At 39.6% G+C, this 23,790-nt stretch overlaps 1 protein-coding gene across 1 annotated transcript in view; it reads left to right on the top strand.

Moving 5' to 3' along the window:
* sstr3 (somatostatin receptor 3) overlaps positions 1 to 23,546 on the top strand; it is a 33,776-nt gene extending 10,230 nt beyond the window's left edge. Inside the window, exon 2 of the mRNA XM_063470862.1 lies at positions 22,050 to 23,546. Within this exon, the coding sequence (XP_063326932.1) occupies positions 22,095 to 23,546 (1,452 nt within the window). The 5' untranslated portion in view covers positions 22,050 to 22,094. The remainder of the gene's footprint in view (positions 1 to 22,049) is intronic.
* Positions 23,547 to 23,790: the final 244 nt, after the last annotated feature.

Raw genomic sequence — 23,790 nt, 5'->3', positions numbered from 1 at the left:
GGAGTGGTTTACAACTTTTCAGGAATGCCGATATGGACATTTTCTATAGGACAAAAGGGCAAGAGCATATTGGTAACGTGCAAACCGCAAAGAACCCAGAGTGACATTAAAGCCAGACAACAAATAAATATTCCTCATTGACTAAAGTTTATATTGTTGGTAACCATGTCTCGTTTACACATTCATACAAGCACTTTTTTCTATATCGAGTGCTTAATATGCACGCTTAGATGAATTTATAGGGAGCAACTTGGGTTTCATAGCTGGATTGAACCACCAACTTTCTGATTCCTAGATTACCTGCCCTACCTGTTACAGCTACCCCACAATGCATTTCAGTTTATGTTATGGAGTAAAGTGAAAATGATTTAATGAGTAGTGTAACCAGTGAATGAGCCTAAATCAAAAAACAGTGTGCATCTCTGTGATTCAAGCAGTTTCTTGCAAATCTGCACGAGAACACGTTAAAGTTACCAGTGAAACCTGTGAAATGTCCAGTATCACAATATCCCATCAACTCTACCCTTAAATCTATTTGAAGTGGGATTACATGTTGAATGCAAAACTGTGGGAATAGTTTCTAACCTGAGAGTCATACATGACTCTGATGGGGGTGGTGGGTGTCGAATATCAGCCGCTGGAGATGAAGCTTTTTATAGCCAGGGATGAACCTTGAACCTTAAGCTGCTGTGCTTTTAATGTGCTGTGCAAAGCTTTTGTAATGTTGCTATGGTTACCTCTTGATTAAGTTACCTTTCACATGTATTAAAACTGTCATTCAACCCGATGACTCAATTTAGATGTACAGATATGTGATATTAAAGACTGTGTTTCTAAATACACCAACAATATCTTATTATAGCATCCAGCTTTTGATTATAATACAGTCTTTCTGCACTCTTCCCTACTGGGAAACTGATTGGTTCACTGCTTGGCAAGCTGCTCAAAGGTTCAGTCTTGGCTTTCAAGAGAAAAAAACAAAACAAAAGAAAACAAAGCAAATACACTCTTTAAACATGTCCTTAACGGTGTCCCTGAGCTGCTGCTCAGTCCTGAACCTTTCATGGTTTTGTGGAGACTAGAAGGCTCCAGTAGACTAACTTTGAATAAGAGTTTTACACCTTGGCTCCTCATTCACAGACCTTCCATATGCACTTCAGATAAGCAATAGAAAAGTGTTCTAAAAGTAATTGGAGATTTTGTTATACAGATTTAAACCGTAAACGGTCGGTTCTTCTGTTACCACCAACAATCAGACATGCAGCACTCAGTAGTTGTCAACATTTCAGAGCAGCTGCATGATTTAATTTCACTTTTATATAAAGGCTGGTGAAAAGAAGTCACATGCTGAGGAATCAGAGGGAGACTGAAACACTGCAGGGTTTTTCTTTTTCTCCCTTCCTAATAACAGGATCAGTAATCATTACAACAGTAATATTTGTATATTGATTATAGTGATGTAGGTAAAGTGATGGCCCTCTGGATGTAAGTGTGTTTTGGTTAAGGGAGGCATGGAAAAAAAGTGAAAACTGAAGTCTTAAAAATGTCTTGTGTAATATGAGTTAATCCTTACCACTGGGACCACTGTTACCTTCACCTTCCACATCTCAAGCTCTTCTCTGAGCCCTCGGTACTTCTGCAGTTTCTCGTGTTCCTTCTTCCTGATGTTGCTGTTATTGGGAACCGCTACATCTATCACTGGGGCCGTCTTCTTCTGTTTGTCTACCACCACTATGTCCGGTTGGTTAGCCACCACCATTTTGTCCGTCTGTATCTGGAAGTCCCACAGGATCTTAGCCCGGTCATTCTCCACCACCCTTGGGGGCGTCTCCCATTTTGACCTTGGGACTTCCAGGCCATACTCGGCATAGGTGTTTCTGTATACTACTAACTATGGTTATGGCGTTCCATGTAAGCCCTGCCTGCTAGCATCTTGCACCCTGCTGTTATGTGCTGGATTGTCTCAGGGGCATCTTTACACAGCCTGCATCTGAGGTGTTGCCTGGTGTGATAGACCCCAGCCTCTATGGATCTTGTGCTCAGAGCCTCTTCCTGTGCTGCCATGATTAGTGCCTCTGTGCTGTCTTTCAGTCCAGATTTGTCCAGCCACTGGTAGGACTTCTGGATGTCAGCCACCTCCTGTATCTGCTGGTGGTACATACTGTGCAGGGGCCTGTCCTTCAATGATGGTTCCTCCTCTTTCTTGGGTTTCTGCTGCCTGAGGTATTCACTGAGCACACAGTCGGTTGGGGCCATCTTCCTGATGTATTCGTGGATGATCGTTGTCTCATCCTGGGCTGTGGTACTGCTTGCACCCTGGGGTACCAGCCTCAGGGTGCTGCACTTGGGATGAAACTCTCTATGCATGGTAAGAAGCTTCCTGGTCTTGATGCCAGTGGCTTCTATCTCCTCCTTTGGCCAGCTTATTATCCCAGTACGGTACCTGATCATGGGCAGGGTGTAGGTGTTGATAGCCCGGATCTTGTTCTTACCGTTCAGCTGACTCCTCAGGACTTGCCTGACCCTCTGCAGGTACTTGGTGGCTGCAGCTTTCCTAGCGGCCTCTTCATGGTTCCCATTTGCTTGTGGGATTTTGTCTTAATATTTTCTTGACATAAATGTTATTGAGATAAGGAGGGCAAGGGACTATCCACACAATATAACAATAGATTATCTAATGATAAATTAAACTGCAATAAAACATTAAAATAAAAGATTTATTAATAAACAAAATACCAACTGTCTTCATACTCATATATACAAAATCAATGTGGTGCTTCCAAATGATGTTTTATCCACCATCACACCTAAGAATTAGATGTAATAAACCTTTGTCAATTATTCATTTGCATATGTTTTTACCTTCAGTAAATCAGCAATGTAAATGAAACAAAGGGGATAAACTTGGTTTAAAGGGAGACTGTAGACTGTTTTTCAGACTGTGCATGAGCTGACAGGCAAAGCATACAAAGAGTCAACGTTCTGCTGGAAATGAGCAGAACAAATTCAGTTTAGTAAGAGAACCGTGGGTAATGGCTTAAATTAAAGAAGACACTGGTGCCTCTAAAATTTTAAAAATACATTTCTTAATTATCTCAGTTATAAGTAGGACACTATACAGTCATATTTATTTAAAAACATTGGTTTGCTTCATATCTGTTTTTGTTTTAATTGTGAATATTCTAAAATATAAATGATGAAACTCTGTATATCCTGGTTTCCACACTTATTGTCTGCAAGTGACAGTGTAAAGATACACTATACAATTGATGATACTGACTTATGGTCTTATATTTGCACCTTAAACGTTAATAGAAGAACTTAAGAGCTGCATTGGCAGTATAGGCTTGATTTTCCTGCAAACAAACTGTAGCTGCAGGTGTCCCCTCCACATGACACTGCAGAAATTGCACATACCTGATACAATATTTTGTATCAGGTATGTGCAATCAGTATCAATTTTGTATTAGTCTCACATTTTGTGTATTAGAATTTCTAACTATAGTATAGTATAGTTACACGTATAAAATGATTCAACAACAGTTCCCAGGCGGCAGCTTCAGAGTTTAAATGTCAATCTATATGATTGATTAGGTTTCACTTGGTAGGTTAACCTATAACCATGTTTTCTTGGTTTTTTTTTTAAATGCTCTTAAATGCATTTTGAACTGCAGTAAGAGTAGAAGTATGACGTGTCATAGAAAGTAAAGTATAAGCGCATCTCATTGGCCTCTGTGTGAACACCTGGTGATCTGCACTGCTACTCACCTGTCAGGATAACAAAGCTCCTCCCTGAAATGCTCCGAACCTTTAAAGCTGTGCGACTGTCGGAGACTCTGACCTTTGCGATGAATGCTCGGCTCAGCCCAGCAGGTGCAGCAGCGTTTGACAGCTAAGATGTTGGCATTTCCGCTCCCGCAGCGAGTTAAACCTGCCACTGCAGTGAGATACAAAAAGAAAAACCCAAACTCTCCCAACTGTGTTTACCTTAAATTTTGCAATGAGATCACTGTGCTGCTGTTGTGCAATGTGAATATATTTAGTCCCGCAGCAAAAGAAGTCATTCCCAGTGGTACAGTGCAAGAAAACAATCTATTTTAGAAATCTTTTTTTTTTTTCAGAAATACCTTATTTATGACTGATCTTGAAGACAAAGGAAATTCAAACCAAATGAGATCTGATTGAAATTTGACTTCGTGTGGGGAGCTTGATGTTGAGCCTGTGCGCCTTTGCATTAAAGGAGCCAGCTGAGATGGTCATGCTCATTAGGATTCCTTCTGAATGCCTTCCCTTTAGGGTAGACCCAGAGCTCACTGCAGAGATTATGCATCTCGTCTTGTCTCAGAATTAGAACGTCCTGGGACAAAGGATCTCTGGATGCTGTTCTTAACCCACTGCCATCATGATATTAGCAGAAGAAAATGGATGATTTTGCAAAGTGAGGCATTCACTTTGCCTCAAACTGTAGACAAATGCATTATAAAATACTTACAGTCAAGTGCTTGACTACTATATGTAAGTAACAAAGCAACATGGGCAGTGGCCTCCTCATCATTGTGATATCAAATCATGATTGTTTCAAATATTAAGTCAGTAGTTTGCCTAGAAGAACCAGTTCAATGGAGAGTCAGTGTGGAGAGTACTCCACAGGCTGAGCTATCGGCTCCATGGTATCCCATGTTTGATGTCATTCATTCACCAAATAATAAATGTGCTGCAGCTTGGCGTTCCTCCCAGGAGATGCTGCGGAGCTCTCTTAACAAACCAGAAAGTAATGCCACCCTGCCTGCATGCTGCACTCATCCTTTTTTCATTCTCATCCCTGTCTCACATTGTTGGATCAGTGAAGTTGCGACCCCAGTACTTAAGCATCTAGCTAGCTTTGCGGGGAGCAAGCAAGTTACTTCGTTTGAACTGACAGTCTTGCTAGCTGAAGTGAGTTAGGTGGAAAAAAGTTTGATAACTTCACTCTCAGAGAAAGATGTAAGGAAAATTAGATTTTTTTCAAAAGTAAGGACTGCTCAGCAAGACAGATCTTAAACTCATATGTAACATCCTCATTTGTAGATTTATTTACTTCAGAGAGTAGATTTGTTCAGGATGTGTGGATGCTTTGATTTCATTTTCTGGAAGGTACATTTCCGGAAGATCGGAATATTTAAACAAACAGTTACAAAATTGTTGGAACTGTATAAAAAGGAAAAACTTCCTTTTAACAGGAAAGAGTTCCAGTAGAACCAGGCTCAGGCAGGAGCGGCCATCTGTCGCGACCGGTTGGGGTGATCGGAGGAAGACAGGACGAAGACACGCTGTAGAACAGAGCCAACAGCTGCAGACCTTTGCAGTCATGTGTCACCAGCACGACTCCAAAGACTTCTGATCGGCCTTGTGATCCTTCCCTAAATCTAGACTATTAACTAGAGGTGACAGAGCCTTTGCAATCATAGTTCCCACTCTTTGGAGCTCTCTGGCCTCCAGTCTGTGATCAATGAGCTCAGTTGACTTTAAACTGGCATTCAGGTAACTTTTTATTATTTGCCTTTTGAGGGTTTTATTTGATGTGAAGTACCTTGTGGGTACCTTTGTGTCTTGAAAACCACTAGATAAATAAATTTGCTTCATTCAGAAAAGCAGTTGGAAGAACATTATGACAGCTTGCAAACTGCATATATATATTACAGAATACTACTGAGTAAATCAGTGTAAAGCAATAACCTTGCTTTACACTGAGTCTGCAACAGCACAGGTCAGCTGATCACGTCTGTCCACAAGCAATCTGTTGGAGGTTGTCCCCACCTGTAAAATCTCACTTTGATCCCTGAGTATCCTGACTCATACCTCCACAACTGCAGCATTTTTAAATGAAGTCTTAATGATGAATGAATGAGCATGACATTCAGAAATGGGCTGTGTGAAATTCTAGGTTTACGATTATTGTGGACATGCCCACAACTGCAAAATCCACAGAGAAGAAAGATGGTTAGGAATACAAGCACAGAAACAAGTTTAAGACGAGAAAACTGACAGGGGCAGATGGAAAGAGAAGGCCGAGCTGCCAAAACTGTCACGTTCTTTAAAAAAAACAACAGTGACGAGATGGCAGCATCAGTCTGTAGCAGCAGCAGCAGAAGGCAAAGACAGACACTAGTGCTAATGTACCTCCAGCATCTATCTGGAGATGGCAGAAGTGATTTACTAATAATTGACCTGCGCTTTTCTGGTTTTAATTCCTTTTGTATAGACGTGAAAAATGTTGTTAACACACGGATGTCCATGCGCTGTCAGCTTTGAGTTGTTCATCTGTTATTTTGTACTGTTACTAATTATACTGTCATCTGTTATCCATTATGATGCTCTGACATTAGAGTTAGTCAGCTACAACCATACAGCCTGTTTCAAATATCAGCTCAGTTAGTCGTTTTCAGTGCTGTGCATTTCACCGTGGCTGGTTGTTTGAACGGTCTGAAATGATTTCTTTGACTGGGATTGAGAGATTGAGAAGCTGCTGACCGCACAGGCCAGCCGGTGGCTAATCTGGCTTTAATCAGCACCTATCTCGAGAACCATTCATTTAATTTACTCCAGAGTCTCGTGGATTGGAGTGAACCCAATGCTGCGCCACACAGCTGCTGACAGTCCAGTGAAGTCACGCTACACACATTTAGCAGCCACTCTATTAGTTACGCCTTTTCAACTGCTTTTTAATGCAAATATCTGATCAGCCGATCACCTGTCAGCAAGCATTTAGGCATGTGGACATGGTGAAGGCAATGTCCTGAAATTCAAACCTGAATGGGGAAGAAAGGAGACTCGTGCAAAAACTGTGTGATGCTATCACGTCAACATGGTGAAGAGGGGATCTGACCTGGTAGTTGCAAGGTGTGCCTAATAAAGTGGTTGATGAGTGTATGTATAGTATACGCTTATGTGTACTTAGCAGTCCCACAACACCTTGACACAAGTGTGTGTCTTTCTATGTTTTTCAACTAAACCTCTCCTGACAATGTGTTTATATCTGCTTTCAACTGAAGAGCGGTTTCACTGCTACCACTGACAGTGTGTTACTGGCCTTGGTCTTTCATGCATATTTGAAAAATGCTTGAAGTCATTTGACTGAAAACACTAATGCGATGGTGGATGGTATTCAGGAGCGTGAGAGATCCAGAAGTCTGACTGACAAAAGTACAAATGGTTTTGAGTTGTGAGATTCAGATCAGAAGTGTATCAACACAATAGCAAATATCTATAGTAGTGAAGTATGTGTAAAAATCACAGCAGTGTGCACAGAAACAATGAGAAAGGCTAATGTGGGTGGGGAAATGCATTACTGATTTCAGAACTGAATTAAGAGTACTGAGAATTATTTTTCTGTTGTGAGAAAAACACTAAATGCATTCTCATGTTTAACCTTCCCTAGGTACAAAAGTAACTAACCCATTCTTTAACCAAAAGCTATTTTTGAATTTAACCCTAAAAGAGGCATTTGAAGAGTGTGAGAAAGTAAGAGAAGGACAGAAAGTTCTTACTTTGATAAAATTGTATCTCACTGGTGGTCTGAAAGTCAAAGTACTCACAGAGTCAAACAGAAACAGTCACTCATGTTGTTTGGATGAGCGGTTCCTGAGAAGGCTGCAACCCACAATCACACCCACACTCTCAGCAAGCCTCTCTTTTCAGCTGTAACTGTATGACTTCCTGCATGTGATGCGTTTAAGGAACTTCTGTAAATTCTATCTAACAAAACATCTCTGCAGTAGTGTGGGGGGCTCTGCATACACTGAGGGCTCAGTGGGGAATGACACACAGCAGGAGGAAACAGAAGTGAGACAGATGTGAAAGTAATTACACACAAGTGAAAACAATCAGGGCAATGCAGAAAGAAATGAACATGATAACAGAGAAGGTACAAGCACTTGAAAGATGGAGATGGAAACAGCGAGGAAAGTAAAAATACAAAACAAGAAATAAAGGAAACTTCACCACTAAAAGTAAAAGTAAACCAAATAGGGAACCAACTAAAAAACAACTCTACAACCATGACACTGGCGTGAAATAAACTAATTAGAGAAAATACTTAAAAAAAATACCAGCTTATGATCTCACATGGTGGTTAAAGCGCAAACCCTTAAGTTCCTCTGTGGATTATTAAAACCATCTGCCAGAGGTGGGCAGATTGAACCAAAGCTATCAATAATATCGATACCAACTCTGGTTTTGGTATCGGCCCAATAATAATGTGATTGTATCGATACCTCGTTTCGATCCTCAGTGTTCAGTGTGTAGACCACAAATAAATCTGATCAGCCAAAATAAATAATCTTTTTGAAAATGAATAACTGTACCTCACACATACCCTTAGAAAAATGAAGCTTTTTTGCATCTTACATCTATTTTGCTTTTTAAACAACTGAAGCTGACCCAAAGTGCTTTAGACATGGTTCAATTCAATTCAGTTATTTATGTCAATTGAAGTGAAATCACAACAATAATTGCCTCAAGGCACTTTGTGTGATTGTAGGGTCTTTACCTTACAATATAAAGGCTGGTACATTACCTTTCCAGGTCTCCAAACAAATGGTACCAACAATGCTACACTGTTTCTTTGGTCTATATCTTGATTGTGAGAAAGTATTTCGACTTCACATGTTCTAAAAAAACAAAACAAAACTCAAAGGGTTTGTTTAAACAGTGACCCACTCCATTGCTTGCATGATTTTCCAACAAATCACAGCTCACAATAAAAACAAGTACTTCCCATTCACAGTAATTGTAAGTTGTGTGCCACTCACTTCCATGAAACCACAAATAGCAGTCGCACCTTCATGTCTGAGATAAGGCAGCTTTCACCTCCAGCAGCTCTGATAGCTGCAGGTTTGTTCAGCCACACAAAGGCACTTCTGCAACAAAAGCCACTTGTTCTACTTGTTCAAAGATTGTTTGAATAAACACACACTGGGGTGATTTTAAGCCCAAGATATATTAAAGGGGGTCAGTTACCTTTAATACCGTTACATGTAAAACAGTGTTTTAGCTTGAACCATCAGAGCGTGTGCAGACCTTTTTGATACAGAAACTCCTGAAGTCTGTTATCTTTGTAACAGCCATCAGGGAAAAGGGAAGTTATTACAGTTATGTAGGTGCAGGTGTAAAGCTGCAAGGGCTCATATCTGGGTGAAAAGCAGGTGAATTTCATAGTGGCCAAATGGTGGCCACAAGGCTGTGAGATAACATCGGCCTGCCCTGTACATGAGACTTCATGGAGACTTTTAAAAAATGTAATAGGGATTTCTCTGTAGTGTCCTCAAGGAGATAGAAACTTGATTTTAGGGTTAAATTTAAAATCAAGTCTTTACCCACAGGGCGGTTAAAAGGAGAGCTGGACAACAAGCTCTAACATTTACAGGTTTCATCAGAGATGGTCTAAAAATCAATCAAAGATTGCTGGACAGATTTTTTTTATTCGATTTTTTTAGTCGTTTTGATGAGCGGTTCTTGAGAAAGTTTCACCCCACAATCAGCCATTTTGCCCAATCAGGCACATTCACATTCAGTCAGTCTGTGCTTAAACCTGTCATCTTTTCAGGGCAGCATCTTGTGTGACGCACCACTGTATTAGATAAATAAATCTGTAAATCTGTCCGGAATGACTCAGTGAGACAACCAAAAATAAAGAAAAATAAATGTGTCACCACTGATCACAAGAGATGAGTCCATCATCCAGTCAAAGGCTGCTGACATCAAACTGCTTAAATATAGATCATATCTCATTTTAGTCAGGTGTGCTGTTTTTTTCCAAGTATTCTTCTTTTGCTGTCTGAAAGGTGCAGAATTCTAGTGACAGTAGAAAGCTGGTGACCAATAATCTGAAGAAAGCAAAAACTGATGTTTGGGTCACAGGTTTGAAAACGTTGTAATATGGCAACTTTAGAAATATGTGAAGATTAATGAGAATGAATGGAACATTACAAATAAAGTGCAGTTAACAGACAAGCGTCAAGGTGTTATAGATGTAGACAGAGAGCTTGGTAAATTAATTCTGTGAGCCTTGTAAAAAATTTAAATTGGTGTTATGGATCCACGGCAGAGTTTATTTTAAGATGAAGCTGCTAATTGTGTAATATTTGAACTTTCCTGTGGCTCATGAATATTTTCAGCAGTCGACGAAATTTTGGAAACAGAGCCCAAATTGATATATTTAAATGGCTTTTATTTTTATTTTTTTTGCCTGTCCCGTTTGGATCTTTAGCCATCAGAATTGTTGTCTGAAGGCCAAGAAAGATGCCAAGTGGATTTACTTTACCAACTGGATCATCATGGCCTTGCCATATTGGTCCATTTGATTGATGTTTATTATAATTATGTATTTATTTTATTTGATTTTCGGTTGTTACAAACGGGACAGACATGACTGGGGGATAGGACAGGGAGAAAGAATGAAAGAAAGAGAGGGAGAGAAAGAAAAATAGAGGGGAGAAGAGATGGTGAGAAAGGGGGGAAGAAAAAGAAAAGAAAAACAAGCAAAACACCTGGATCACCTGTATGGAGATTTTAAAAAAAAAAAAAACTAAACAGAAGAGAAAACAAACAAAAAAGAGCAACATAACAAATACAACACCATCACAATAAACTAGCTAGCAGTAGATAACAGTAGATATTAAATATTACATGTTATTGTGCAGTACGCAGGATCGACAGCGCACAATGTGCTTTGAGGTAGCAGCCAAGTAAGGTGTAGTTTGTGTCTGTGAACACCCGTGTGTACACCTGTGTGCACACCTGTGTGCATCAGCACACTTGTATTCAAAAGTTTTCTCCATGTAACGACCAGCTAGGGAGTGTGGGGAGTCATAGCCCCGTCCCCCAGGGCATGAAGCGGGTATGGAGGAGATCCAGGTTCCAGACATCCAGAGGCCCCAGAGTATGAGGACCCAAGGAGGATCACCACAGGGGCAACCCTCCTGGGAAGAGCTGAGGAGAGCCCCAAACAAGAGGTCACCCAGCAGCCACGGAGCAGAGGCCAGAGGGGGTTGCAGTGACGTGCCTGCGGCGCATGAGCGCCCAGCCCCAGACACCAAGAACCACCAACACACCAACGTCTGAGGGCATCAGCCACCGGCAGGGAGTGTGGTGAGGGGAGATAGGCCTCCATCCAAAAAAACAACTTTATTCAGTTTATCTTCACACATGACAAAGAAAGCAGCAAATATTTGAGTTTTTTGGTTGAAAGAAGACCTGAATTTGTTGTGAAATACAAGCGACGGTTTGCACACAATGCCATACATGTAATTCAACTGACAAACATATTTAGCTGTTTAATAGTTTTTAAATTAGCTCACATAAGACACACAAATCAAGCTGCTCATAGAAGCCAAGACAAATTAAATGACATTTTTATGACCTGTTTAAATGACGTCTGTTTTTTTGCACCAAAAATCTGAAAAGAGGCACTAAAATTCACATTTATTGTCACAAGCCAGGCTTCCATAGAAAATTGAAATGAAGTTTCAGAAGAAATGTAAGCCTTGGTCCTTGACTGTTATGTGAATGTTTGGAGGCACGTCATTTAACCGATATCTTCCGATGTGGTGCCGGTTGGCCAATTTAAAACCATTAATTGCAAAGTCCAATATCAGAACCACTGACAGAACTACATACAAGGCCAGTATTTGGTGCCCTGAATTATCTGAACTTCTGATGTAACAGCAGTTATGTGGCTTTCTTCCACAGACATGCAGTTAGTGGGATTAGGTTAATTGCTGGTTCTAAATTGGCCATAGACGTGAGTATGAATGGTTGTTTTCTCTGTTTGAGCCTTGCAATAAACTGGTGATCTGTGTCCCTGCCCTCTAAATCTATAGCAGGCTCCTGCTCTCTTGTGAATTGGATAAGTGGAAGAAAATGGGTGAATGAAGAATCAGGTTAAAAAAATAATCAGTGAAAAGACAAACAAAGTTGTTGTTTTCCACTTCTGTGATGGTCACAGTTATGATGTTGATTATACTTTCCACCTGAGAGTATTCTAGGGCCCTCTTGGGCCTGAGTGATGTACATTTTGTCTGATTGTGAGGGGATCTGTGCAGATGTCCCTAGGTCTGCCAGCTTTTTGGGGAACATGGACCTCACATTGCAATGCACCATCTATGCATGCGCTCAGGTTGTGGACTTTAGGTGTAAGTATAACAGGAACGACTACTCAACCATCTGCACATGTGTCGTAAAAATAAAAGTCACCAGACTTTCTAAGTTGTTGTTATATATTCATGCAGGTTTGGCTATCCTGGTGACAAGTGAAACTGAAGTTGTAGCTTTCTTATTATTAATTCAAAGCACCACACAGAAGAAATGCCAAATGATAGAAAGCCATTAGACACTAAATGAAGCTTTTCCTCCGTGACTTCAGTGAGAGTCGTGTCTGTTTACATCACAGTCATTATACTGAACTAAACTGAATAAATTAGAGCAGGTGCAAAAGATTTAAGTGAAATAAACAAAATTAGAAAAAATGGAAAAAAGAAACAAAGTAACTGAAACTATTTTGTGTGCCTACAGAATAAAACAAATATTTTAATATTAGTTAAATCCTGAACTTTCACTGAAACTAAGACAACAAACTGTCATCTTTTCCTAAACATAATCAAGCATTTTTTTTCCTGCCAACTTATTTTGGTGGAAAATACAAGTCCTACTAAGGTCCATTAAAATAATAATTTCACATGAACTTTTGGTTCCTCGTGGGACACCAAACCTTCTTTTCATCCGCTATGACCTCATTTTCCTTTGGGCGTTTTTTTTGCTCCAGCTCTGCAGTAATGGCTCTGGATCAACATTCATATGATGCTCTATGAGTATGTGGGCCAGATTAAGAGAAAAACAAGTTAAATAATGGATGAAAACCCAACAGAGCTCCACTTTCAAAAATATATCAGGGTTGTTGATGGCTGATTTGAGCTGATTATGACCTCGGAATGATTTTGACAGTCTGACACAGACCGAGCTTTTAAGTTCTGATTTATTTATTTAGCATGGAAAAAAAGTTTTAGGACTACTGTTGCTGCATGTCTGAAGACTTCATGAGTGACAGAAAAAAGTTCCAAGTTCAACCAGGGATCACATTACCATTAAAACGCCTCTGTGCTCCTTCTACATGATCAGGGTGCCAATTCTGGCAGCATCCTAAATCTCCTGCTGAGGTGCTTTGAAGAAACCAATTATAATTCTTTTTTTTCGAATTCTTCTTGGATCCATTTAAACTTTTTTGTGATATGTGATCACTTTCCCATCTAAGTGCAAATGAGGTCATGTGCACTCTTCTTTATGCCTTTGTTCCTCAGGACAACATAAGTGCTGCAAAATAAAAGGCTCTTTGTTCCTTGTGGCTTTTGAATAGAGCTAATGGTTTAAATGGCACTAATTTATTTATTTATTTTTTTTTAGAGAGAGTAATACCCATTTTGGTGACACAGAAAAATCAAAAAGTAAATGAATTAAATGAATTGTATTGTATATTTGATATATATTGTTCAACTGCAGTCAGATCCCTGACACTCCCATACTGCCAGACTTGGAAAAATCGATTAAAAATAACAACTTAACAAAGATTGAACTAAAATGCCACAACAGTCACGGAGGAGGAGGGGAGCCGAATCCAGACGAACAGGAGGCAGAAGTAAAAGTCCAAAATCAAAGGCAGTGGAAACAAACAAGCCCAGCCAAACAGTAGCTGTCCACTCAGCTTCACCTCCGCTGAACTGTGCACTGTGTTTGTTGTGTTTCTTCTGGCTGGAGCATTTTTAATGCCATTATCTGAAAACTAATATGGCTTGCTGTGTGGTCAGTTTGCAGTCCAAGAAGTTTGTGCTTGAGTTTTGTTGAGTGAAATTCTAGTATTTTCTGAGTTTTGTACTAAACTCAAATTATCAGGCTGTGTGGGAGAGTAAAGGTGGTCATATCAAACAGACTTTCTGGCTCGTTAGAATTGTTTTGGCCTCATATAACATGTTTGAACATCGTTTTAAAAAACCTCTCAAACTATTTCTTATTTTGCAAGCAAAATATAAAGAGATGAGGGGTGGCTTAAGACTTTGGCACAGTACCATATGTGCCAGAGTCAAATTAAAGAACAGACGGTACACGTAAAAATGGATAAATGGATGGCTCATTTAAAGACACAAAACTGGCCTGACAGTTAGACATATACCGGGCAACTCTTTATTAACTCTTTTTATTCTTTTTCTAAATAAATAACCAGTCAAAGACTAATCAGGGCAGAAGACTGAGTTATAGCAGAGTAAATATTCAGAAACTCTGGGAATATGAATCTGAAGGTGATACAGCATTTCAAAAGTTTTCTGTGAGAGGACCCGTCACTCCATGTGTCCCCTCTAGTGCTCATACCAAACCTGCCCCCATGCATGCCATTATTTTTGGTATCAAAGCTGATAAGAAGAACAGTTCCATAGTGATAACATCAGGACACTTAGCACTTTATATACTTCATACTATATTTGTTAACCAAACCAAATACTATTGTCGTATTGTATTAAGGTTTCATTACAATTCTCTTTCCCGGGGAATAAATTGAAGAGCACTTATTTACAAAGCTTCTCAGTACTATGAAGTGTTTCTAGTGATAAAAGAAAATTCTAAGAAAATTGATAAGTGTTCAAGCGTTCCCTTCATTATGATGTTTTCTGAGAAATCCGGCTTAAAGTTAAGACATATCACGAAAAAGAATGATCTTCACAAAGCAGCGAGCCCCTAGAAGAGTGGAGAGGACTTTAAGAGGCTTAGGAGTACCTTAACGAGGGGAAGAAATGGAGGAAAGGCACCTTCCCTATGACAAGTGGAAAACCTTAAAATCTGTTGGTTGTTGGTTATAGCTGCAGTCTCAGCCGGTGTCACAGCAAAATGTGAAATTACCACGAAAAACCAATCTATATTTGTGTACACAGGCACAAAACAAAAAGTACGACTATAATCAGTTTATTTCAGTAATTAGTGTATCTTCAGCATGTATTGTGACAAAACTGGAGATGTGTTACCACGACAACCAAGAAGCCAAAGCTTTAAAAAACAGGTAACAGCTGCTGCAAAATGTGATATTATCTTCACCCTAACCCTGTAGTTTAAATAACAGATAGTAGTAATAATAACAGATGAGTAAAGATAGAATAAGCAGCATAGGAAGCAAAGACCGTGGCTGCATTGAAGAGCTTTCATTGTTTTTAACACTTTGTAGAATTCTGCTCTTCTCTGAAAAACCAACATCAGCTTAAGCACATGACGGTAAACAGCTGTGACATATAGATGACGTAGATGTAGATGACGGCCTGTGAAGGTGTGCATAGGCTCTGCGTAGGTCCACCACAGCTGAGTCACAATATCTAGCTGGGTTGTGTACTAAAATGAATTTTCTTCTCTGCGGTCTGTGGAGTGGCTGATGGAAACAAGTCATAAAGTGAAGTGTGTTGACGTTATGAGCCATTCACGCACTCTAACGTTCGTGATTGTGTGCTTATAGTTGACAGCATAAGACCAGATCCTCTAACTGTAGCAGTGAACCACATGTACATGTCACTGAAGAAACACAAAGCAGACCTCCAAGATGAAGGAGTGTTTTCTAAACACTGAATGGCAGACTTTTAATTGAACGCTGCAGGTTTGATGCTGCTGAGATGGGTTTTTTTGTGGTGCGTAATTGGATCCCCGACCTAACACCATATCACGCTCAGCAGGAATGAAAGCGATCACGACAAAGTTGAGAATGGAAATCCTGGAGAAATGCCACGGTGATGACTGGGATGTGTCTAACCACAGCAGTGATCACACAAACAATTACAGCTCTTTCACAGCATCCTGTTGTGATGCAGTTTACGTGATTTTTTTTTCACATCTAACAGACTCGTGAAAAGCAGCAGTCGTCAGTGTTTAGCTAGTGTAATTTAAAAAGCAGGCCAATTGTCCCTGTTAATTATAAATTGATTAAATGAGATATATATATATATATATATATATATATATATATATATATATATATATATATATATATATATATATATATATATATATATATATATATATATATATATATATATTTTTTTTTTTTTTTTTTTTTTTTTTTTTTTTTTTTTTTCTTTTCAAATGATGGTTGTGAAATCTGTTCTTTAGTCAAAGCTTCTGGTGACTCAGAAATATGCACAATGTCCTTTAGCATTTGCCCCATGATTCACATCTTAGCAGTGAGATTTGTAACTCATCATATTAAAAAACAAACAGCAGCTGAAATTAAACAAGTATTCTTTTATGTTTTTAGGTCTTCAAGTTATCTCACCCCTGTCCAGTCATTAAACATACTTCACTATTCCCTGTTGTTGTTGTCAGTTGCTATCTTCATGTTGCTTCCTATAGTGAAGCTTTCTGTGTGTTTGCTCAGGTTTGCTCTTTGCTTTGTGTTCTTCTAGTTTACTTTGTGTATGACCTTTTCCAGGGTTTCTTTTGCCCTTTGCCAGCTCCTTGTTGAAGTCGCCTGCTTCGCTCACTGACCTCCTGCGTACGACCTCAGCCTTTTCATTAAAGATTTCGATTTTTTTTTTGTTTTTGTTTTGTACTCTGCCTTCTTTTGTCCCGCGCTCGAGTCCTCCTCTCCTTCACTGAATGAATAAAACAGTGAAACTCTAACTACAGTCCCCAGGTTCACATCTACACCAGTGCCATCCGAGCCTCTAACTCATATACACTTTAAAATTTCCTTGTTAGTTTATAACAGTCATCCAAATGATATTTATAGAAGCACTACACAGTATTCATTATCATTTAGAAAGGGTGGGATGGTTGAACATCCTTAGCCTAAGAATGAAAAATGTCTAACTATAAAGTCCCCTAGTGTATATGTAAAGTAAATTATGTATTTGTAATACATTTATAGTTAGCTGTTGTCTCATAACAGCCTAATATTGCTATTTGCTAGTTCAATCATTTAGAAAGAAATTTAAAAAGGTATAAAAATATATATATACATTATAATGTAACATTTTAAAATGAAGGAATTTCTGCATTGAATTTATATGGATCTTCTGTATTTTTGAGCCAAAGAATTTACCATTTAAAATTTATGGAAATGCCCATAAACAAAAAAAAAAGAAAACATAATGACGTGAGAAACTGATAAAGTCGTAACAGCTGGATCAAGCTGAGAAAAACGTCTCTGGTTTCTATAATGGTGTGAATTGTTTGAGGCATGGCACTTGATGAAGTCTTTGTCAAATAGCAGTGGACAGCTCAGATTTGCAGAATGGAAGGTGTTAAAGCTGGTTTCTGCGTGTGAATCTCGTCTTATTCAGGGAGCTTTTAATCATTTTTTCACATGCATTGTCTTATACTTTTGCTAATTTCCTCATTTTGTATTTTTTACGTTTCTATTGAAGACATAGTGCTTTGAGCTTTTGACAGTGTCCGTCTGCCTGTATGTTTTCCCGTCATAACTATCCCATTTTGCTTGTACTAGCTCCAAATTTTTATTAGACACAGCTGACTGAGAAACCAACGTCTTTTCCCACACTTGTGTGTGATGGAGTTGTATAATTCCTCCCATTGTTTCAACTGAAAGATCTCTTGCTGCGATGCTTCCTTTCAATCAGCCAGGTGCAACAGCTCATTAAGGTCTGCAAACACTCAGACTGTTGTTTCATATTTAGGTTTGTGCACATCTTTGTTTTAGAAATGCAAATTACAGGTGATTACATGTTTTTTCACCAACACTGAGTGATTGGATATTTTTTTCCTTATACCTAAAAGTACACCATTATGTTTTCTTGCTGAGGGACTGTTATTATGAAGTGTTACTCTCTCTAGAAAGACATTTGCTATCAACACGTTATGGACATACGGGCAAATCCAAACCAGTTTAGCAATATTAAAACTGTGTATCTTTCTCATTGGATAATGATAATCCAGCTGATTTGGTAAACATGTTGACAGCTAACGAGACAACAGGGACACATTTAAACATAACCAGAGGACATAATTGTATTTGTTTGTTGTTTGTTTTTTACAGTTTCTCTGTTATTTAATTGAAGAGCGATATGAGTTCAGGGCAGTACAAAGCCACCATGTGCACAGGCTTTTATCAGCAGTACGACATACCAGGCCCAATTTGCTGGTGATTGTAATTTGTCCTTGTTCCTTGCAAAAGAAAAACGATGTGTACTCTTTCTTCCTCTCTTTCAAACACTTCACCTCGAGAAGAGAAAAAACCTCATTTTTCTTTTATTTGGTTCAGTTTGATTTACGACCCTGATGTCTGGGCTTTGTCTCCCCCCTGTTTCCATGGTGCCCAAATTTGGGGAATGTAATGTGAAATGTGCGTAATCACGAGGAATTGGAGATATTGAAAAATGATTAATGTGACAAAACCAAGAAACTACTCGGCCTCGTAAAGAGGTAAACAGTAGATTGGCTGTTTTTGTTTTCGTGTTTTGCACTTTGCATTTTTCCTCACGTGTCTTAAATTAAACTAAAGAGACTGAAATCCTTTTTTATTGAGTCTGCAGCTGCCGCCTTGGCACAACAATAAGCTTTCAGTCAGTTTGTTGGATGAACTCTTGGATGAGCTCAGGGCTCTGCTGTTCACACATTAGATGCTCTGTAAGTTAAAAAAAAGAAAAAGAAAGAAAGAACAAAGCGATTTTGAGAAGGCTTTCTGTAAAATTCATCCTTTTATTCTGACACAGTATGACACTGAATACACTGAATAGGCTGTACTGCTGTGTACTTATTAAAGAGTTAACTTAAAGTCTTTGTAGGTGAGCTACGTCATCTCCGTTAGTCTACAACATTGTGTTAAAAATGGTACAGATATATTTACTGATATGTTTAAATGGTGGGCCAGCACAGTTGCACGATGGTTAGCACTGTTGCCTCACAGCACGAAGGTCCTGAGTTAGATTCTGTGGAGTTTGCGTGTTCTCTCCGTGTTTGTGTGGGTTCCTCCCACATTCCAAAGACATGCAGTTAGTGGGGTTAGGTTAATTGGTAACTCTAAATTCACATAGGTGTGAATGTGAGTGTGAATGGTTGTCTGTCTCTATGTGTTAGCCCAATTGTGTTTACAATTGTGTTTTGTTTAGTTACCCCTCGTGTGTCATAGTGGTCTGATCAGGCATTGTATATACTCTTGTGTGTCATTTCATGTTTAGGTCAGTTATGTTTGTTTGGGCAGTCATTTGGTTTGTTAAGTTTGCAGTTCTTTGCCTGAGTTGAGTTTTGTTTCTTTGACCTCTTTTATGAGCTGAACATTTATTACTTTTGTAAATATAATTTTTTGGGGTTAAATAAATGGAAACCCTATTTTTCTAATAATTCATGTGACTCCTCCTGCTTTTTCAGCTCGGTCCATCACAATGTACCATAAACTGTATATAAAAAATGGATGTAGCTGAAAAGTGACACCAATGCGGATGTACCTTAAATTGCTGTATTTATTTGCCACCAGGGGGCGATGTTTATGTTTACTATTGAAATCGTAGTGTTAAACTCTTTAGGACAACAGACCTTTTCTTGCTCTCGGACCTCAGTACAGCTATCCTAGTTTCAGGTCACTGAAAACAACAGAATACTTCAACTGTTAATAGAAAAAGTCTTCTCAGTCTACAATTTGTACCACATTTTTGACAATATGTCATTTCAGTTTGGACAGCAGTGACCAATAAGCAGAACAACACGACCTTCTCTAGCATGCCAGATACTCATTCTTTCTTCCATGCTTCATTTATAAATGAAAGAGATTGTGTGGGTGAGCGTAGCAGCTGTTATTTCCCTTCAGTGTTTGGTCAGCATGACACAGTCTCACCTCACCCAAAGTCTTCCAGTCGACTCTCCTCCATGCGTGTTCCCAGTTCACATTAACTATAGTGCTGCTGGGTTGCTAATGAAATCTCAATTATCTGCTTTTTCCGTGTGTGAGAACATCCTGTGTTTAATTTACCTGCTTTATCAAAAGAACCAAATATAGATGGCATGGTGAAATCATGCTGCAAACAAGCATCTTTATCTGTTTGCTGTGTGAGTCATTATTTCATATCCATTTCTGTCCCATTTTTGTTATTTTATCTACAGCCTTTCCTTTTTGCAGCTCACCCTCTGAGAAACATCTCTGCTAACTCTTCATGTAACAGCCTAGCTCATTATGGCTAACAACACTTTTTGGGAGTGAAAAAGTGACTTGCAAAGCTTGCATCTATAAAATACCCCAACTCTTAATTTACAAATGCATTGTAATACTATATCTAATAATCTGTGCTCAGAATACAGACACTTCATCTTACCACAAGTTTTATAATTGCAGATAGATGTTTCCTAAATATGTTTTATTTCTCATTAGCAAAATTACAACATAACTACTATTTAAATGTATTGGAGAACGAAATTGGGAGACCTTTTGTTGTAGACTTGAAAACCTTACAAAGATTGGGAATTTTGCTGGGTCACTATTTTGCAAAACTAACAAGATTTCTTCTTCTGAGATTATTTCCCATCATACTCCTGGTGGAGAGCTACAAGAAAAAAAAACACTGGTGGCTGCCAGTGCTACCCCTCAGCCTCCTAGTAGGTGCACATTTAAGTTTGAAAACCCAAGGTGATTTTCTGAAAGCTTGTCTTCTTAACTTGACCCTGAGTTCAAGGTCACTGAGATTCAAAGTCGTCCAAGATATTTAGTAGCTGCACCAATGGTTTGAATTTTAAAATTCTAGGTGACTTCCTTCTTGAGCTATCCCATTCACAAGACTTTAAGAAGGACTTTGAGGTGTGACACAGATTTTTAATAGATACACCTATGGTATGAATTTCAAAATCCTCCAACACCTTGTTCCCGAGTTATTCGCAAACTTGGGTGTCCACACTACCAACCCCACCCACCCACCTTTTATGGCTGAGGGGTTAAACGTGTTGAACAGGAGCTTTGGGCCACAGCTGCCTTTGTGTACACAAAAGAAAAGCAAAAAACCTAAATGAAGAAGAGAAGGCAACACAGACTGTGGACATGTCAACACATACCACATTCACATTAAAGAAATTCACCATTTACAAGTTAAGACATAACGCTATAACATTAAGACAAGAAAAAGATGGATTTGAACAGCTCTGCTGGAGTCACAGTAAGGTCCCATGAGCATCAAGCAATCGATTGCTTCCATTGTTTTTACACACTTTGGGGTTTCCATTGTTTTTACACACAAATGAGTTTATTGGAAGACTGGATGGATTTTATTGCATCTGTGAAATCGAAAAGTCATTAAGTGAAAGGCCGGCTTTAGGTTATTAAACCTGTAAATAGCAAAAAATAATGTTTAGTGGCTTGAATAGCAACAAACCATTTGTTGATATAGCAGTTATACCAAGAAAAACAAATACTGTCTTCATGTGGTTAATGTGTGTTTTACATGCAAAGAATCCCCAGTTTTAAACCCGGATGAGATGGGCATCTGAAGGTTTATGCCTTTAAATCCAACCTCAGAACCTCGGCTTCGTAAAATAAGGGAGTTGCTGAAAGTACAGCTATAGCAGTATTTAAAAAAATCAGACCAAGCTTATAGTTAGAAAAAATAATATTATATATATAAAATATTAAATATGATATTCAGTACACACAAATAATAAATAGCTTGGGATACCTTGTGAGCATCATTTTCAATCAAATAGTAAATTCTTTAGTGTTACACTTATCTAATAACAAGCATACTGTTTTGTGTTTTTAAAAATTGAAAAAAAGATCCAATTAGGGCAAAATTGTTGAAATTTATTCAAAGTTACAAATTTTATAGACTTTAACCACTTCAACCATCATAGTTCATCATGGTAAATATATATTCAGGTTAATATTTCTTCTGAAGAGTCTGAAGAGCTTTAATATTAAAGTAAAAGTACTGTTACCCTTTGTCATGTCCTTGAAAAACAGTTTTTCCATTTCTTTTCATTGTTTTCTGAAAGAAACTTGAAAAATGTCAGCTATGAAGTTCAGTGACTTTATTTTATTTTATTTTTCTTTGCTTCAGCAGAACAGATGGGTGGGAGCTGAGACCACAGAAGGACAAAGCAACATGGGTGACGCGTCGTATTCCGGCCTGGAGATGACGGCTGAGACGTGGGAGAACGGCAGCTTTGCGAGCCCCTCGCCGGGTCTCCCACTGTTTCCGCTCATGTTCAACGACAGCGATCTGAACGACACGCTGTTCAACTCCACCAACTCCACCGCCCCTGATGCCTTCTCGGGTCCCAGCGTAGCAGGGGTCCTCATCCCACTCATTTACATAATCGTTTGCATCATCGGCCTGGGCGGCAACACTTTAGTGATTCACATTGTTCTGCACTACTCAAAGATAGAGTCCGTGACAAACATCTATATTCTCAACCTGGCCATCGCCGATGAACTCTTCATGCTCGGCCTGCCTTTCCTGGCGGTGCAGAACACGCTCCAGTCATGGCCCTTCGGCTCCTTCATGTGCCGACTGGTCATGACTGTCGACTCCATCAACCAGTTCACCAGCATCTTCTGCCTGACCGTAATGAGCATCGATCGCTACCTCGCCGTGGTCCACCCCATTCGGTCTTCTAAGTGGCGGCGCCCTCAGGTGGCCAAAGTGGTAAATGGCACTGTGTGGGCACTGTCATTCCTTGTTGTTCTGCCAGTGGTCATCTTTGCTAACATCCAGAAAGCAGGAGGCACCTGTAACATCGCCTGGCCCCAGCCGGCTAACATCTGGAGGGCTGCTTTCATCATTTACACCTCCACCGTTGGATTCTTCTGCCCTCTTCTCATCATCTGCCTCTGCTACCTGCTCATCGTCTTCAAGATCCGCAGCTCGGGGAAGAAAGTCCACGCCACCTCGACCAAGCGGAGAAAGTCGGAGCGGAAAGTGACACGCATGGTTGTGATTGTTGTTGCTGTGTTTGTTTTCTGCTGGTTACCTTTCTATGCCCTCAACATCATCAACTTATTGGTGGCCCTGCCACCAGAGTACCAGGGCCTTTACTACTTTGTCGTAGTGCTCGGTTATGCTAACAGCTGCGCCAACCCTATCGTCTACGGCTTCCTGTCAGACAACTTCAAGCGGGGTTTCCGGAAAGCCCTCTGCCGCTCCACGAGGAAGGTGGAGAACCACGAGCCCCTGGAGCACCAGCAGCAGGACGAGGGCAGGAGGGCGCTCATGCCCAGAGAGAGCCTGAGACGAGCAATCAGGGATGAAGAGGATGATGATGAAGAGGTGGTTTCAGAAATGACTGAGATATACAGAATTGCCCAGAATGGAAACAGTAGCTACCAGCTGCAGAGCTCGCAGCCGTTATTCTTAGAGAAAGGCGCGACGCCTGGAGTCACAGAGCTAGCCTCCCCAGATAGGAGGGATAACATGGGGGATGCGAAAGGGAAAGACGCCAACGGGGCCACCCTGACTGTCCCACTGCTTCTCAATGGAACCAAGGGTGGGAGCACTAAAACGCTACCAGAGGAAAACTTGGAACCAAGCGCCTCATTGGAGATAAGTTACCTATAGTGTAAAATATGAACTTTAAGTTTATGGGACCGATGTGGAGTGAGTATAATACAGGGTGGCCTGCTTCTAAGCCAAAAAAACCCCCAAAAAAACCCCCATAACAACCCATTAATGAACACTTGGGTGGGTCTTAACATTCTTTCATCAGTGTACACATTAAAAAGCATGTTTATAATGTAAATTCTGTTTATATGCATGCCTGTATGTACAAATATGTGCCTTTAATTGGTTTGATCACCACTTT

This window comes from Pelmatolapia mariae, linkage group LG4 (assembly GCF_036321145.2).
Source record: "Pelmatolapia mariae isolate MD_Pm_ZW linkage group LG4, Pm_UMD_F_2, whole genome shotgun sequence".
In the NCBI taxonomy this organism is placed as follows: Eukaryota; Metazoa; Chordata; class Actinopteri; order Cichliformes; family Cichlidae; genus Pelmatolapia; species Pelmatolapia mariae.
Note: the sequence above shows the minus strand (reverse complement) of the source record. Positions and strands in the feature narration are given on the sequence as shown.